We start from the raw sequence: 17,498 nt of genomic DNA on the forward strand, positions 1-17,498 counted from the left end.
GCTTTCATAGTGGCCTTTTCCCACATGCTGGGATACACTGGAAGAAGTAGTGCATGCTTTCAGTGTCAGAATATTTGGCAGAGGCTGTGGGTACCAGTGGAGGTTCACCCATTGTTTGGCAGAAGAAAGCACGCTGGGGGAGAAACTCTAGCTTAGTGTGGTGATAGGTCCATCATACAATGGAGGTGTGGGCTGCAGCACACCTTAGAAAAGGTGCTTACAAAGCTCTTGGGGGCCCAGAACTGAACACAGTACTCTGATTCCTTAGAACTGAATAGAGAGGGAGAATGAGCTCCCTCCTGCTGGATGGTCCTGCTGGCCATCTGTTTTTACGCAATCCCGAGCCTTCATGCCTTTTCTGAAAAATGAGGCAGAATGTGATCTTCTTCTGATCCTATTTACCCAAATCTTTTCAGTACAGATGGGAGATTGGTGGGACTGCTGCAGATTGGAGGAAGACCAGCTTTGCTCTGCAGCCATCACCATTCTTGGATGAAGAGGAACTGGGGAGAGAAGCAGAGTGAAAAGGAAACTAAACTGAACAATCCCACTCACCTACTTACCGCCTGCAAGGAATGTCTGTGTGAGATGCATATCACAGTGATGTTTGGTAACTCAAGATTAAAGCTGGCATCTGAGCTACATAGAATAAATCAGCTCTGTTCCCTAGTATACTTTCTGGGCCAACTGTATCTTGGCAACCTGCAAGGTCTATAGAGAGGATGTATTCTTTAACACTGAACGATGACCTAACTGCTGGTAAAATGGCAAAGTAACAGAAGAGGCAACCAAAGATAATCATTTTCCCTTCAGAAATCTGAAGTTTTATGGTTTACAGTCTAATTAGCCGTAATATTAGTTGGTCAGACAGCTGAGTGTTTTGCAATAGAATTTCACAACATAGTAGAATAAATGAGTTGTGACAAATGATTCTGGGTTGCCAGAGATCTGACCTAACTTTGAAATTTTTTTAACACACACACATACAAAAAGTATATAATTGAATATATACATGTATATAATTACATATATATATATATATAATTGAAGACTAAAATATAGTTTTCATTTTCTAACACCTTAAACCACCTGATAGATACTTAATACAGCAGCGGGTCTGTTTCACTTCCCTTTTATCTTTCCTTAGTACTGTGGCATAACCTGTGTCTCAGAACTGACATTTTCAGTGGGTGAAATTAGTGACATGTCTAGCCTCTGAATAATCCAATGCCAAATGACTCAGCTCCGACATATTTCTGTTGTTTCACCATTATAAATAATTCAAGTTTTCTTTTCCATTGTTTAATCATCTTCTTTTTGTTGACATCTTTTTCATCTTCACAGCATGTATATTTTTTGCTTCTTGTTTTACCTTTCTTATTTTTTATTTTTTCCTCTTCAGTTGTTTCTCAAATCTGCTGTAGCACATCATGTCATTCTGTGATTATGGGCCTGTGTTCTAAATTGACCCAGTGAAACAAAATGTTTATAAAGCATAACTGCTAAAACAAGCAAAGTAGCTTATCAAATGAGGAATAGTATTTTGAGAAAATCATCTTAGGAAGAAAAATATTTTGTGGAGCTGTAATTTTTTTTTTTAATGGGTAACTTAATAAATAAAAATAAAAAATAAATAAATTTCAACAGTGTTGACTATATACTTAAATCATTATCATGTGGATTGTATAACACTAACAGTAGACAATATTGGCAATCCAGGGAAAGTTATCCCTCTGGAATAACAGCTTGCTACTAGAAATGCGAAACAGAAGTCATCAGCTGGGCTGTATTCTCTGTATTCCCTCTTCATTTTGGGTTCTGATCTTGCATCCTGATCTTATAAGGGCACCACGCATGCAGAAACCTCTGCTGATTTTATCCTCTTCCTTCCTAATAATCTTGCCAAGGATCTGCTAGTATGAAGAAGTTCGTGACTTAGTCAAGTCCTAGCAGAGAGACTACTGCTCTAGCCAGTTTTCAAAGTTGACAAGTTTAAGTACATGGTTGTGTAATAACTTTACAGTAACTACAGTAACCATTTATTTCCATGGAAATGCCAACCAAGAGTACAATAACAGTATTAATAGAGCTACAAAACACTACTTTTCAACATAGCTACCACCATTATCTATGCATTTTGATCAGCAGTGAACAAAAGCCTGCATGTTGCACTCACAAAAATCTGGACTAGAGGAGGTGACCAATTGCCACTGTTACCACTGCAGAAATGCACCACTCACCACCTCACTGTGCTAACATCCACTGTTCAGTTTCTGTAAACATTCAGTAAGCATCAATGAATGTCAATGGATGCATTTCTTTCTGCATGGAGAAATTCAGTTACATTCTTTGATTTATACACAAATCCATGTTAGACGTAATAATATCAGGTTGCTCCTCTGCTGTCATCCATTACATGACAACAAAATTTAATGGAATACTGGTGGGAAGGTTCGGTCTCCACTGCTATCTCACCACCATCTGCCTCTGATGTAATGGGAGCAGCCCTCATATGTTAATTGCTTTTAGGAATGTGTTTGATTATTTTTACATGGCTTTAATTGTGATAATACCAGCTGCAGACCTGTGTGACTGTTCTGCTAAACAGAAAACCTTCAGCACTTCTTCAACAGCACTCCAAGCTAATTTGCATAGACCTTGAACTGTGGAAGCTCAGGCCATGGTTGCATGCTCTCTGTCTGATGAAAGTGTTCAGGTGAGCTCTAGGTTAAGAGATAGGTTTCAGGTAAACACTTTGCTTTCCAGGAGTCTGTTAAACCCCCATCATTTCCTCCAGGAGCTCCAAGAGTAGTTGCAGCCATCAGTTACGTTACTGTCATCTAGTGGCCCTCAGGAAATATGCACCCTCAGGTTTCACAGTTCAAGTCAGGTTCCCATTTCAGTTCTGTGTGTTACTTGTGTTATATATTTAATCTTTTGCTCTGGTGCTCCTAGCTATCAAGGATAATCACATCCAAATTTTACAGATTTCTGTTGCAAATTTCTGTTTTGTAAGGCCAAGTCTTAATAACTATACTTGGGAAAACACACAGTACTGTCAGGGCACTCCAGTACGTTGAATACCATGTGTAAGAAGCAAACCCAGAGAAACTGAAATAGGAATCTTTTCAGTGAGGCAAAGAGGTTGACCATGAGGAAGCTGGGAAAACAGAGGGAAACTACTGTTTGGGTGTGCAGGATAACAAGTACCACATTCATTGCTTATCCTCCAGCAGATTTTGTCCCATTCACAATTCTGCTCAGCTGCTGAAAAACCTAATAATCAGAAAGGGCAATCTTTTGCTCTTCAGGTAATCTCTGATTCCAGCCAGAAAAACTACAGATCTTGCTCTAAGAAGCATTAGCAAATACTCTGAGCAACTCTAATCCCAAACATGGTCAGATGACCTTTCTCCTTCACTGGTCTGTACTAGTTCTTCAGTAGTTTTTGCATGTTACATTTTAAAAAAACTAAAATCACATCCCAGTTTATTTTTAGGGAAAAATCATTAGTAATACAGAGCTATCAGCACATCATTTCTGTAGGAGTACAGACATTTAAGGATACATTTTCCCTTTTTTTCTTCTTGTTTACTATACTGTGCATCAGCCTGATTCTGTAGTAGGCTGCAGCAGAACACAGAGCAGCTCCTCTTTGCCCTACATATTACATACACAGCTCTTAGTGAGAAGTTTCCCAGCTTTTACTTATTTTAACATCTTAATAGTTCTTAGCTTAATGTATCTGCTACCAACAGTTACCTTTCCTTAGACACTCAGCTCTGGGCAGGCAGTAGCTACAGTGCACCTGAAGCCCATACTGAGCTGTAACCTGACATTCTTCCTGGCATGTGCCTATAGTAAGATCTCACCAGTTTTCACTATTTCCCCCTGGCCAGTAGTGACAGTAAGATCACTTGCCCTTCACTCTGTAAAAATGTTGTGTACTTGTGCCCTTGCAGCTGCACATAGATGAAATGTAAATTCTCTCTGAAGATACTTTAAAATATATGATATTAAGAAACATTAAAATTTTCTGAGGGGGGCGGGATTATTTCTTTTAGTATTTCAAGGAGGTGCAGAATAAGCATGGTACAGCCAGCTTTCTCCAAAAAATGTAAAGGGACCGCCAAGATTTTTTTAGAAGAAACTTTCATCTAACTGGAAGAAATGTGCTGTGGAAGTATGAGAGCCTAGTCGATTTCCCTTAGTGCTAGTGGTCTGGCTGTGATGTGCAAAGTAGTACAGAGAAGGCTTTAATATAATGGTCTAAGTATTAAATGTGGAGGTTGGTGGCCCTGCATGTGGCAGGGGGGTTGGAGATTCATGATTCTTCAGGTCCCTTCCAACCCTGGCCATTCTGTGATTCTGTGATAATTTCTCTAGAAACTACTCTGTATTTATGGCTGCAAGTGACTGTAAACATGCAAACTATCAGCAAGTCAGATGCATAAACAAGACTATACTCTATCCTAACCTGTTTCTTCTCTATGTATGTTCTATCTTTCTATCTAGATTGTCATTGACAAAAGATGTAGTTCATAACTCTCAGAACTTAGATCCTAATGTTTTCTATTGAAAACAATGACTTGGTGAGACTTACCAGAGATTCTAACTGCTTTCACAACAGTTTTGCATTTACTGATGTGACTGTTAATTTACAGTACAAGGCACAAATGAACTGAAGTTAGTGAGAAAATTATATACCTATTAAAATTCAACAGTGGAGTTCCCATAGCCTTTAGCAGGGATAGAATTTAGTACTTCTAGTACTGGTTGCATTAGATTTGTAGAGTTTTTTACTTCTTTAGAGCAGCGTAGAATGAAGAGTCGTAACATAATTCAATACATTTAAAAATAATAATTGCAACAGAAGTGTTTGAAAAGACTTCTGAAACAAGTATGAAGTGTATCTTTGAAACATGAAGCTAAACTCTGTATTTAGAAAGACATTACATTTGCAGTCCCTTTAGGAAGATTTCTGAAAAAAATTTAACAATCTTATTCATATGCTGAGATTGGAAACACTGAGGAATTGCTTTGTTTTTTTTTCCCCCAAAATCTCAATACTAAATCTTTCTTTCCTTTGCCTCCGTAATTTTCTTAAACACAAAAGTCAGTCTAGCATGTAGTTGTTTTAGAGCATGATTTTGCTATGTTGCTGCTCCTTAAAGTCTTCAGGCTACCCTCATGTAACATAGAATCATAGAATGGCCTGGGTTGGAAGGACCAAAATGATCATCGAGTTTCAACCCCCCTGCTATGTGCAGGATTGCCAACCAGCAGACCAGGCTGCCCAGAGCCACATCCAGCCTGGCTTTGTGCCTCCAGGGATGGGACATCCACAACCTCCTTGGGCAACCTGTTCAGTGTGTCACCAACCTCTTTGTGAAAAACTTCCTCCTAATATCTAACCTAAACCTTCTGTCTAAGTTTATTTCCCCTTGTCCTATCACTATCTACCCTCCTAAACAGCTGTTCCCTCTCCTATTTATAAGCTCCTTCAAGCACTGGAAGGCCATAGTGAGGTCTCCCCGGAGCCTTCTCTTCTCCAAGCTAAACAATCCCAATTCCCTCAACCTCTCCTCATAGGAGAGCTGCTCCAGCCCTCTGATCATCTTAGTGGCCTTCCTCTGGACCTGCTCCAAAAGCTCCACGTCCTTCCTGTACTGGGGGCCCCAGGCCTGGATGCAGTACTGCAGATGGGTGCCTCACAAGGGCTGAGTGGAGGGGGACAATCACCTCCCTCTCCCTGCTGGCCACCCCTTTTTTAATGCAGACCAGAACACAGTTGGCCTTCTGGGCTGCAAGCACACACTACTGGTTCATGTCCAGCTTCTCATCCACCAGGATCCCCAAGTCCTTCTCTACAGGGCTGCTCTCAAGGAGATCTTCCCCCAGTTTGTATAAACACCTGGGATTGCCCTGAACAAAGTGCAGCATCCTGCGCTTGGCCTTACTGAACCTCATTAGGTTTTCATGGGCCCACTTCATGGACCCTCTGTATGGCTTCCCTTCCTTCCAATGTATCGACTGCACCTCTCAGCTTGGTGTCATCCGCAGACTTGCTGAGGGTGCGCTCGATGCCATCATCTATGTCACTGATGAAGATGCTGAAGAGCACTGGTCCCAAGATCGACCCCTGAGGGACGTTGCTTGTGACTGGCCTCCACCCTGACATATAGGATCATCATGTAAGAAACTGTTTACTGATGGTAAGAAGACTATAACACACACCAGGCATATAATGGAACTTAACCCTATCAGGTGTGGCTTCTTGGTATTTAGCCAGCTTTCTCTATAGAAAACAATTAGGCTTTTGTCCAATTAATTTGAGTTGTAAATTCTGCACACTATATCCAGTAGCTCATTTTCAACATGTTTATTTAAGCTACAACAGAAAATCTCTTTTCTGTTAAATCTGGATTTAGTAAAACTTCTTTAAAACACAAAACTGCAGAGCACATCACTGAAGCTTCAGTAGACTACTGAACAGTACAGAGGGAAAAGAATTGTATCTACAAGACCTGAAATTAGATCAGTGGGCATCTCTTGAGCTTTAAATTACAAATGGAAGTTGAAAGATCAATCCTTACATATTTCAGCTGACTCTTAGTTATGTCTATGAAACGCTGTAGGTTGCTGATTACGTTGAAGTGGTGACCAGAGGAAAACGATAACTCATTATGCTTTAAAAGCTCTATATTTGGTAACTGGTGAAATGAAAGGCTTAGAGTCACTTTCAGGAAATTTTCAGAAGACCTTGCCTGAATCCACAGCTCCAATTTTGCGTGATTTTTACTAGAAAAGTCTGTATCTCCTGACTCAGACATCATTATTTACATCATATTTCCCATCCCATCAATTATTTTTCTTCTACTTGTTCATGCATATTTTTTTAGTCCTATGTTTTTTCATTTTAGGAACATGTTCTCTTCCTCTAAGTACTTTTTATTCTCCTTTTTCAATATATTTTTTTTTCTTCATTTTCTTTCACTTCACTTGTCTATTTTTATCTGTAGTATTATTCAGTTTATGATGGTATTACTTTTTCTTCCATGCCAAAACAGTTTCATTCTTCAGTGCCTCTTTGCTCTATCCAAGTGCATTCAAAAGCCTTAAATGCAGTAGAAAGGAGGCAGTGCCTTCTTACAGTGTTGTGAAGCAGGAGATACTGATTTCAAGCCACAGGCATCACGTGTGCATTTGCATGAAACACAGAATTGGGAGAGAGTTACTGTCCTGTCTCCTGATCACAGACTAAACAAGAAGTCTGGATGCACAGAGGGTCATTTCTTCCCATTGGCTTCACCAGCTTCACCATAAAACCCTTTCCTTTCAATCACCATTTGCTCAAAGCTTATAGTAAGAAAAACTGCAGAATGTTACAGCTGACTCTTAAATACAACAGATAATTGGAGATTAAATAAAATTTAAATTGGTTGCAAAAATGCGCACTCACATGTACTTACAAGGACTTTTCTACCAGTTCATTTTCATTTCCAAGAAATATTTTAATCTAGAAGCTTATCATTTTTAGGACTTTGTTCTCCTTAAATCTCACTGGATCTTTTCACAGAAGAAACACATCAGAATTTGCCTATTAATGATAAATGATGTTCTAGAAGAAAACTTCTGTGACTGCAAAATTCAACAGTTCTCCTTTTATACATCTGGTAACGTGATCTATCTAGATAAAAAGCTGTAGAATCACATTGTCTTTTGCACACTGAATAAAAACAAGACACACAAATTTAGGTCAAGGTGAGTTTATTGTCTATACAGCATACCTAATTCCGCCAGAACACTTTTCTTAAAACCATCTTTAAACTAGTCAAAACAACAGATTATTAATAAAAAGGACAACACTGAACAGAAAAGACCTTTTAAAAGGTAATCAAGACTATACTGTATCAGAGTCTTATCCATCCAAAATAATCTCATATACTTTCTAAATACTTTTGTTTACGCTGATCATGTCTACTACCACACTTCCTAGCATTCCCTGACCATATAAACATCCATATCTCTTAAAGAACATATTGTGAGAGAATAGCTGACTTGATATTTCATCACACTCATTAAAGCAAAAAAAGAAAAAAGAGCTTGAGAACAGGAACTGTGCAACTGAGAGTGATTTCTGAGGTACATGAGAAAATACTAATGAACATAGTGGAAAAAATCCAGTGGCCATGTGGTTCACTGAGTATTTAAGAGACATGCACATAAATCACTGAAATAAATATCTAATATACTATTTTTCTTTTTTATGAGCATGTTGGTAATACAAATAAATTGATTATGAGGTGCTCCTACTCTACATTCATTGGAGGGAGAAGATCAAAATACCAACAACAAATAGCTGAGAGACAAATGCTTTACTCAGGCCAGTCATCTGGCACATCAGCAGTAGTTGTTTTTTTTTTAATTAACCCACAGGAAACTTTTATGATATCTGCAATTCAGAGAAAAAATCGTACATTTCATTTGCAATAGTAGTATTTTTTGTTAACATCTTCTAAAAGGGGCACTATGGAATATTTTTGTTATGAATGCTACTGTGAAACTATTCATGTTCTTTACAAGTATGTCACTTTCTTATAAAGAATGCCACGCAGTGGATGATGCTCCCAACACTCACAGTGGTTGCATGAGCCCGCTCTGCGGTGGACAAGTCTCCGCTGCACAAGAGCCTGCAAGGTGCTGTTGCTTCCAAACCAAATCTTGTGCCTACTACTTGCCCCTGCAGCTGCAGTGACATGTGAGAGCCACAACACTTACAAATATTTCTAGTGAAATCTATGGAACCATGAATGTACAGTCCATGCATGGGCAGACACAGCAGAGAGAAGCCTCAGTGGGGAGCCATGTGGTGGACAAGGACACTGCAGAACATGGGGCCAGCCTTCATTCCCTGCATGCAAGTACACCTGTCAGGGCAAAAAAGCATGTGCCTCAGTCCACTGACTTGGCTGTGTTTCCACTACAACAGCCTACACATCCTGACGGCACATTAAAGATGGCAGAAAACTTCATGTAATTCTCAAGAGCAGGGCAGTTCTCACAGCTATTTCTCCTGTCTATACTCAGCCATGCTGCGTGGCAGAACTGAGAAGAGCAGAGCATGTAAGTGCAACGCTTACAGTGCTCTTATGCCCATGCTTTTTATGTGCAGCCGTGCTAAAAGGCAACATTTTGCCCACAGTCTGAATGCTTTTCTATTAAGCATTAGCACAAAAACTTGTGCATGCAAAAGCTGCCAGAGAGTGATCTGGTCTGTCAGAGAATATTACCTCATGCGTGTCCTGCATGTGGCTTTGGAGTCTTGCTAATCACAATGCTTCCAAAAATTAACTATCTTTCATTTAAAAGTGATGCAATTGCTGAATTGTATGTGCTTTCAGTGTGAAAAGCCACTGTCAGAACAAAGCCATCCAGTTACCATTTTTCAGCAACACAGCTGTTTGAAACCTGCTCTTGCAGGCTGTGAGGTACTATGCCCATCCCTATAGCTGCTGTGGCCCTGAAGCCACTTGGGGGAAGAGCACTTGAGCCCTCAAGCCTCACTAAGAGCAGTTATTGTTGGCTCTTTACAAGATGGAGACTTCTGCACACAGAGCAGCAGTTTTGAGCACTATGGCTCAGGGCTCAAAGAGGATATGGAGAGTGCTGACACTTGACCACTGAGGCACAGTAGGCAGCTGGGCCAGGTTGTTCACATGGGCTGTGAGGCAGAGCTGGCCGTTCTGAACAGCAAGACTCCGAGTGCAGCCATGCTGGCCGTCATCCTGCTGCTAAGCTGTTAAGCCTGTGGGAGCCAGGCATTACTTGTGCTTGTGTGGGCACCTCAAGGGGCTGGAGTGCCCAGAGGGAGACATGTAGCTACCACACACATCATCCACGCGTCCACGATTAGGGTCTGGAGGCACAAGAGGTGCTCCTGGACATGCCCTTGAACCAGTGCATTTTTTCCACTATGAAAGACCATAAGGGAGCCAATGCCCCTGCTTGCTGCAATTTTTCCCCAACACAGCTGGTGCAACTGTGTTCCACTGACCAAAGCACAGGCCCTAAGCAGCCACTTGCACCGATAGCTCTGCTGAGGCCTTCAGCAGGGAATAAGTAACTGTCATGTTGTGAGGTATTGTGAAAATGGGAACCATTTTTATCTTGTCCAGTAAACCTGAGGTAAGTATACCATCTTTGAAGGATGTGATCAGGAAGGAAAAGAAAAAGAAAGAAAAAAAGGAAGTAAAAATAAAAATAAATCATGAAACACGCTATTAGGAAAAAAAAAAACAAAACAACCCAACCTGTACAGGGCATTTCCAGTAAATCACAGAATTCATCATATCTCCACTTAACCATCTACTTCAGGATTTGAAATTTAAGCAGTAAAATAATATATTATAAAAACGTTTATAAAATAGCAGCACACTCAGTGAAACAATACAGCTAAGTACTGTTAATGTGAATAAGAATGAAACAAATCATAGCTTCTTAGCAGCGCACAAAAAAAAAAACACCCAAACAAATAACCAAAACTTTACTCCATCTTCTACCCTCATCTAGCCAAATGCAGCTGAGTCCATTCATATAATATTCTTCAAAGTAGCATGTTCTTTCTGGACTTTGTCTGAACATTGCAACCATTAACATTGCAACCAACAACTTCATTCTGTATATTTGCAAACTGTTAATACAATCGTGCAAAAAAAAAAAAAAAAATTGCTCCAACTTCTTTGCCAACTAACTGCCTCTTCTTTACAGATGGAGCAGAAAAATAAATTCAAGTACACTGAATATACCTTTGTAATTAAAATCCAACTCTCAAACCTCAACGTTCACCACTTATATCTTTTGCACCAGCAAATTTTCTTTCATTGTCCATGGATAACATACTGGTGGTATTCAGATCCTTCTGTGACACTGAACAATACAAATCATGAGGCTTTTATCCGGAATGTCATGACGGGAATGTCACCTGAAGCAGGTGTTGGTATTTCCAGAAACACCACAACTAAAAGAAGTACACCAGATACTGGAGAATATTGACTATAAAAAGCTATATGCTTTGCTTTTGTGTCTTTTTTCTTTTCCTTTTTTTTTTTTTTTTCTCCTTGGCAAAATTGTCATAAACCATTTCATTTAATCCCTTACGAACAATTTTCAAAGTGCTTTTTGAATGAAATGATTTATAATAATGTTCACTGTGGATCAGTAAAGTTACTGAAATGCTCAAAAAGCATGACGGGGCAGTGGAGGAAGCTGGGTAGATAGGTCTCACACCAAATCTCACCTTCTTTAACACAGTGAGTATACGTTAAAGAGGAAAATGGACACAGTATCATTTAATTATCTTTACACGAAGCTGAAGAGCTGCCAAAAGTTAACATGGATGTGAAACATTATCTCTGTAAAGGAACATAATGCTTTTTCACAGATGATCCACTGCATCTTGATATCCAAAGTTCGGAGGTGGTCTGATTAGCCGACTGTCAAAATTATTTGTTGCATTTCCCTCATTTACCGTGAGTACTCTATAACTTCAGCTTGGCCCACAGTTGGGTAGAAGGGATTGCCCTCATGCCAAAGATGCTGCTGTGTTTAGAATGAACCATTTCTGAAGGAGAAGTAGAAATAGTCATAGGGGAGAGGGGAATTTAAAGCAAAACAAAACAAAAAAACACCTTCTTTTCTAGCTGGCAAAATAGAACATCTTTCTTGAGTAGCAGCTACCACAGACAGCAAGAGTAAAACAAAACTAACATACAAAGATCCAACAAACACTTCTGACTACTAACAGAGGTGACAGATCAGCAAATCTCTTCTGCATTGAAAATGGTTCAGTTGCTTCAGGGACCTTTTCCCACATTGCCCTAGCCCTTCTTCTACTGCTTTGAAATCTAGTCAAGCCATAAAATTGCACACACAGTTCCTTTCTTAAATCTAAAAAAGGGGTGTATGCAATAAGTTGTAATACACAGACAAGTATACTCTCTTCCCACAAATGCAGGCTTACATTTATCTAGCTATTGTATGCTTTTATAAGCATTTAATATCAATGATACATAATCAAATAACAATTACCAAATACACTGCGGGATTCCCTTCTGTAGTACATCATGGGCACCAAATGTTTTTTTTCATTATTCAGTTTTTTTCACCTAAAAGAGCTTTACATACGCTCTATGTGGGAGTAGATGAAAAAAAAAATAAATCTAAGAATAGTAACAAAAATAAAAGGGGTGGGAGAACAAGCCTGACTTTCTGTGCTGATGTCCTCACAGGTTGATATCTCTCACATCTGTGGGAGTGCTGGCCTGGTCCAGTTCCTCAACGGTCTTAGAAGGATTGCTTTGTTGTTGCTGCCGGACTTGCCTAAGGTTGCTTATTAGCACCGACTCAATCTGTTCTTGACAAGCTTTAAGGCAGTCCTAGGAGATAAAAAGCAAATTGATCTGTGCGTTAGATATATATTTTCCATACTGAACTTGTAAAGTTTGAAGAGCAGGAAACGCGTATCTGCTGCAGCAGAAAATAACCTTGAATTCTCAGAGATTAGCACTATTTACAAACTCCCCTGGATTAAATCATGGGTGTCCAACCTTTTGGCTCGCATGGACCACACTCAGTGCAGAGGAATTGTCTTGGGCTGTAAATAAAATATGTAATATAGTTATATAAAAGTAACAAAATGTCTTGTATTTTTTTTCACATTTTTTATTAAAACATCCGATGACCAGCACCCACCTAAGAATACAACTGTTTGCTGACCAACAGCCCAATTATTAACACGCTGTCTCACCAGCTCCTGACCAACACCCAACCAATTCCCACGCAGCAGCTGCCCTCAGTCAACTCCACACAACTTTACAGCCTTCTGCATGGTATCACATTATATGCACTAAACCCTTTCCTAATTCAAGCCAGCCATCCTGGCTTCACTCCATCCGCTGCCATGCCATAATAGTAGCAGCTCTTCCACCAAGCAGCCCAGCCCTGGGTACACTCCAGTCACTCAGGAACAACCAAAATATTGATGCTTTCTTAACACTGCCTCAGCTAAAACTGTGACATACACAAGTATTCCGGATATTTCTTCTGCAATTAATGTGTTTACCTTATTATTTTTCAAAATAACACAAAGCCAAGTTTAATAATTAAATAATAAAACATCCACATCTGTTTAATAACAAAAAATGCATGTCTGTGGGAACTATTGATCGTGGCCTGAACCTCTGATTGGCCACCTGAGGCAAGCAGTGAGTCAGCCACAGGAGCACAGGTAAAGGCAATTCACTTGTGGTACTGGAAGGGGTGGAGCCTGGCTCCACCTCTCTTAGATCCCATTTAAGTACTGACTATCACTGAGGAAGGATCTCTTTCTGGAGATTGCTCCTTGTGGAGTTTATTGTGAGCCTACAACATTGGTGAGCATTTTTCATTTACTGTCTTTCCACTGTGATAATCCTACTTAGCCTAAACTCTGTACGCTTACTGATTGTACAGCATGTCCTCACAGGCACACATGCACATGTAGGTAATCTGAAATACTGTTATCGGTAATTGCTGTATTTTACTTGTTAACTGGCACAAGCATATGTAATGTGCAATACACACAGGCTTCGATTCAACTGTACACACTATGGTGGGTGTGAGAGGCAGAGCTGGCATTGCATTGCACCCTCCCCTCCAGAGCATTTTCATCTTCTACGCAGCCCATGGTAAAGCTGTGTGCAACTGATTCATAAAAAATATCTCTAAAATAATAATGTTATAAGTTTATGATCTTGTGGAGCTGCATTATTACTAACTGTCTAGGTGCACAGGTTAAACACATCTAAGCTGTACAACACTAACTCTACATTCATTAGAATTTCCAGATCTTAACATTTTACCTGCCCTTGCTCATTTGTGTTGTCTTGAGTAAGAACTCAAAGTGCTCCTCAGTGCTCCTGTAAAAAATGAAAAGTAGGGTATATCTGTACTTTCCTATGCAAAGTTCAGTGATTTGAGCAGTTTTTCACTTAAAAAATACTGAGGTTTTTCTCCTGACATTACCAACATGTGCTATACCAACAAAACACAGAGGCACGTGAGTTTTACACCAACTCAATTCACCACATAAAAGTGAAGGGTTCTGAGGTTCCCAAAAACGTGCAGTGCCCTGTCACTGTGTGGGTCATGTATTTGGCACCTCAAGACAAAGACAAAAGAAAGGTGTGAAAATTCAAGCAAGAATGAAAGGTCCAGAACAAAAGAAACATCAAAATTTGAACAGTACAGCTTCCAAATTGCACACCATGACCCGGAGTGGCACAAGCTATTGACTCATGCCATTCTTGATTTTTCTTTTAAAAAGTCTTTATTGAAGAAGGAAGAACCAACTCTGAGTTAAGTCTCAAAACAAGAATCCCAAACTCTGAACAACACACTCAAACTTTAAACCCAGAAAAAATCACGCTGTTTCATAGCTGGGCACTGTGGAGGGAGATAAAGCATTGTTCACAACAAGGGAACTAATTATACAGCCCCAAGTACGCCAGCAGCACTGTTCTCTGAGCACATTCCACAGAAGGGATTTCAGCAGCACTGGAGGAAGGGGTGTAGGGTACCCTCTCCACGTCTTTACCTGCAAAATTGGACTATTTTAACAGCACCAACAGTCACTGATCATTGTTTCAGAGAATGCTGAAGAAAAGACAGCTACGAAAAAAAGTTATGAGCCAAAAATGCATAACCAAACCTCTGAGACCACTATACTACAAATTATACAACATAACTTAGCAGAAAGAGCAGCATACAGTGTAGCAACACAAATCTGGAAGCTCTGTACATTACACCTCCTGTAACCCTCACACAATATGAACAAATAACTCATCGCACTTAAACCAAGACAGTGACAAAAAACAAGACTGTTAAAGTATTACCACACATTCCATGTCCTTGATAGCGTGTTGGATGGTCAAATAATGTGGTTACTGAAAAAAAAGAATGTGAGAAAAGGTAGATGAACTCTTAGTTATAGAAGAAACTAAGAAATAAAACTTGGGCCACAACTATATGAACGCAGTGCCACTAGTGTGTAATGTGCTGGGACTGAGACACTGTCAATACTGGCACTGATCTCACACAGGCAGATCACAGGCACTATGTCAGCCCAGAAACAGAATACAGAATGCAAATGCAACTCTGGAGAGCAAGACTGACTAGAAACATCCACTTTTTCCATACAATATCAAGTTATTCAGGTGAGTTTGAAATACTAATGTACACAGTTTGTCATCCTGGTCAGACTTGCAAAAACACACCAAATGCAAAGCATCTGTTCCGCTAATGGCATTTACATTTATGATGCATGCAGTTAGCTTTGCTGTGTCACAAACATCCATTTTTCTTGGGTACTAGTCAACAACTGCTAGCTGTAAAATCACGTCCTCTCTTTTTTGTGAAGCTGTCCTATAATGACCTCTATTTGAAGACTCATCTGCCAAAGAGAGAATGTGAAAAATGGCTTTCCGAATTAGCCCAGGAAAAATGGGTTGATGGGATGCTGGCTGTATCGAAGAAAAAAATATTCAGCGATGTGGATCACACCAGCTAAAGCCAACAACTAGAAACAGGTGTTTTGAATGTGAGCATCTGGGATACCTCCATGTAATCAGAACCCACAAGTTTGTTCCTTCAGGAAAAATAATTATAGCGAGTAACACCATGGTGAAACAGAGCATGATGAGTCTAAAAACCTCTGCTATCACAGTACATGCACATGGACAGACCAAGCCTTCCCTGTGTTCCATTTGTCTTGAAAGCAGGCAACTGTGGGACTGCTTATGAAAAATCTGACTAGTGGTCAAGTTCACTGTTTTGCAGGCATACTCTATCTACCCCAATAAAGCTCCACAATAAACAATACTTCTACTAGCAACTTTCCCTAAGTTTTGGTCATTGGAGCTAAACTTCATGCTTCATTCTTTGCCTCAGGCTGATAATTTTATTGAAGGTGAGAAACCATAACAAAAGAGATGTTTCTGAGATGAAGGAAAGCAGGTAATTTTACTAAAATTAGCCATCCTTTAACAAAAATTTTCAATCATGGTGTGTTTTTAGCTCCATCACTTCCCTATGCTCAGAATAGCTTAGGGAAGGCTTGGTGCTCACCTCTTGTAGCATGAAACAATGAAACAGATACTTGTGAGCACACCTGTAACAGTTGTTCCCTCCTCAGTCTAGAGGACATCAAAGCCAAACAGGAGCCCAGATCCTGGACAGCAGGAGTCTGGCAACACAGTCTCAAAAATCTTGCTACTCTAATACAGGTGTTAGCAAGTTTCATGAACTTCATTCAGAAACCTCAAGACTGAAAAGATCTGTGCTTTGGAGGAAGGCAAAAGTTATTACTCTCCTATTCTGAAGAGAGCATTTTGCAGGCAATCCACAGGGATGCAATGAATTCCCTACAAGCACCTGTATTTCCACCCTCTGGAATTATCCAGATTATAGTAAAAATCCACCATATCACTGACAAAGGATCAGAATACAATGTAACATGATGCCAAAGCTGGGAAGTTGGAACAAGGAGAGTTTGTTTAAAATTGTCCAGTCAGCAATGAACACTGAATTCAGGCGTCTGGTTGTAGGTTGATCTCACAGAGCACAGCATTTGCTCTTGCTTGTGCTAGTCATCATCTAAGCACTGAAGTACTCCTGCATTAGCTGTGTTCCAGAGATCACCCTCTTTGTATTTGTCTCTGGGTCATGCCCTGATTTATGTCACACCTGTACCTCATCCCAGTGCTCAGATACGATGCTCTTGGAAGATCAGAGGTACTGCACAGGCACAATAACTGCACTGCCACAGCCAATCACAACCAGTGTCACTGTCACCCAGTGGATAACTGTGGAGCCGAGAATCATAGAGCATCAAAAATGTCTAATTAATTCAGAGATGTGGAGATTCTCAGTATATGACAACTAAGGAAATGACAACTCATTAAAAAAGCAGTACCCAGTAATGTTAAAAAATGCTGATGTCAGTGTGCCTGTCCTTCACTACACTGGCAGTCACCTGATCACTGCCTCCCTTGCTCTGCAGCCAGGACACCAGTTTGTCCCAGTGCCAGCCCTGGGCTGCATGCCCACATGAGTTTCCGCTGCGCACTGCCTCTGCTCCTCACCAATGCCAGCTGCCCTTCCCAGCATTCCATGTTGCAAAACTCCTCACATGGCAACCATGTCAGCAGAAGGCAAAAGGTTAATAAAAAAAAAAAAAACATAGTTATCAAACACACACTTTAAGAATTTGCTTAATTAGATAAAAATGGGATTGAGGAAGGGATGCCTAACATCCAACATTCCAGAGCTTACGCCCAGAAGGGAGGGGACTGGGCTGCCTGTCTCTGCTTGCACTCACATTTATGTGTGGCTCTTACAGAAGGCAGAGAAGGGAAGCTTTAAGGGAAGTTTGCTCAGAGCAAGCAGGAAGTCTCAGCAGG

General features: G+C 40.2%; 1 protein-coding gene across 7 annotated transcripts in view; it reads right to left on the reverse strand.

Moving 5' to 3' along the window:
- Positions 1-7,753: 7,753 nt before the first annotated feature.
- CCND2 (cyclin D2) overlaps positions 7,754-17,498 on the reverse strand; it is a 37,669-nt gene continuing 27,924 nt past the window's right edge. For 3 of the 7 annotated variants that reach the window (XM_042835127.1, XM_042835130.1, XM_042835132.1), the window contains one exon: positions 7,754-12,437. In XM_042835127.1, the coding sequence (XP_042691061.1) occupies positions 12,285-12,437 (153 nt within the window). In that variant the 3' untranslated portion in view covers positions 7,754-12,284. Of the gene's footprint in view, positions 12,438-12,608; positions 13,959-17,498 lie in introns of all 7 variants that reach the window. The other 4 variants (XM_042835128.1, XR_006171518.1, XR_006171517.1 and 1 more) reach the window with 4 other exon arrangements.

This window comes from Centrocercus urophasianus, unplaced genomic scaffold, assembly GCF_019232065.1.
Source record: "Centrocercus urophasianus isolate 14NV4802_14NV808 unplaced genomic scaffold, USGS_Curo_1.0 seq_5, whole genome shotgun sequence".
Taxonomy (NCBI): Eukaryota; Metazoa; Chordata; class Aves; order Galliformes; family Phasianidae; genus Centrocercus; species Centrocercus urophasianus.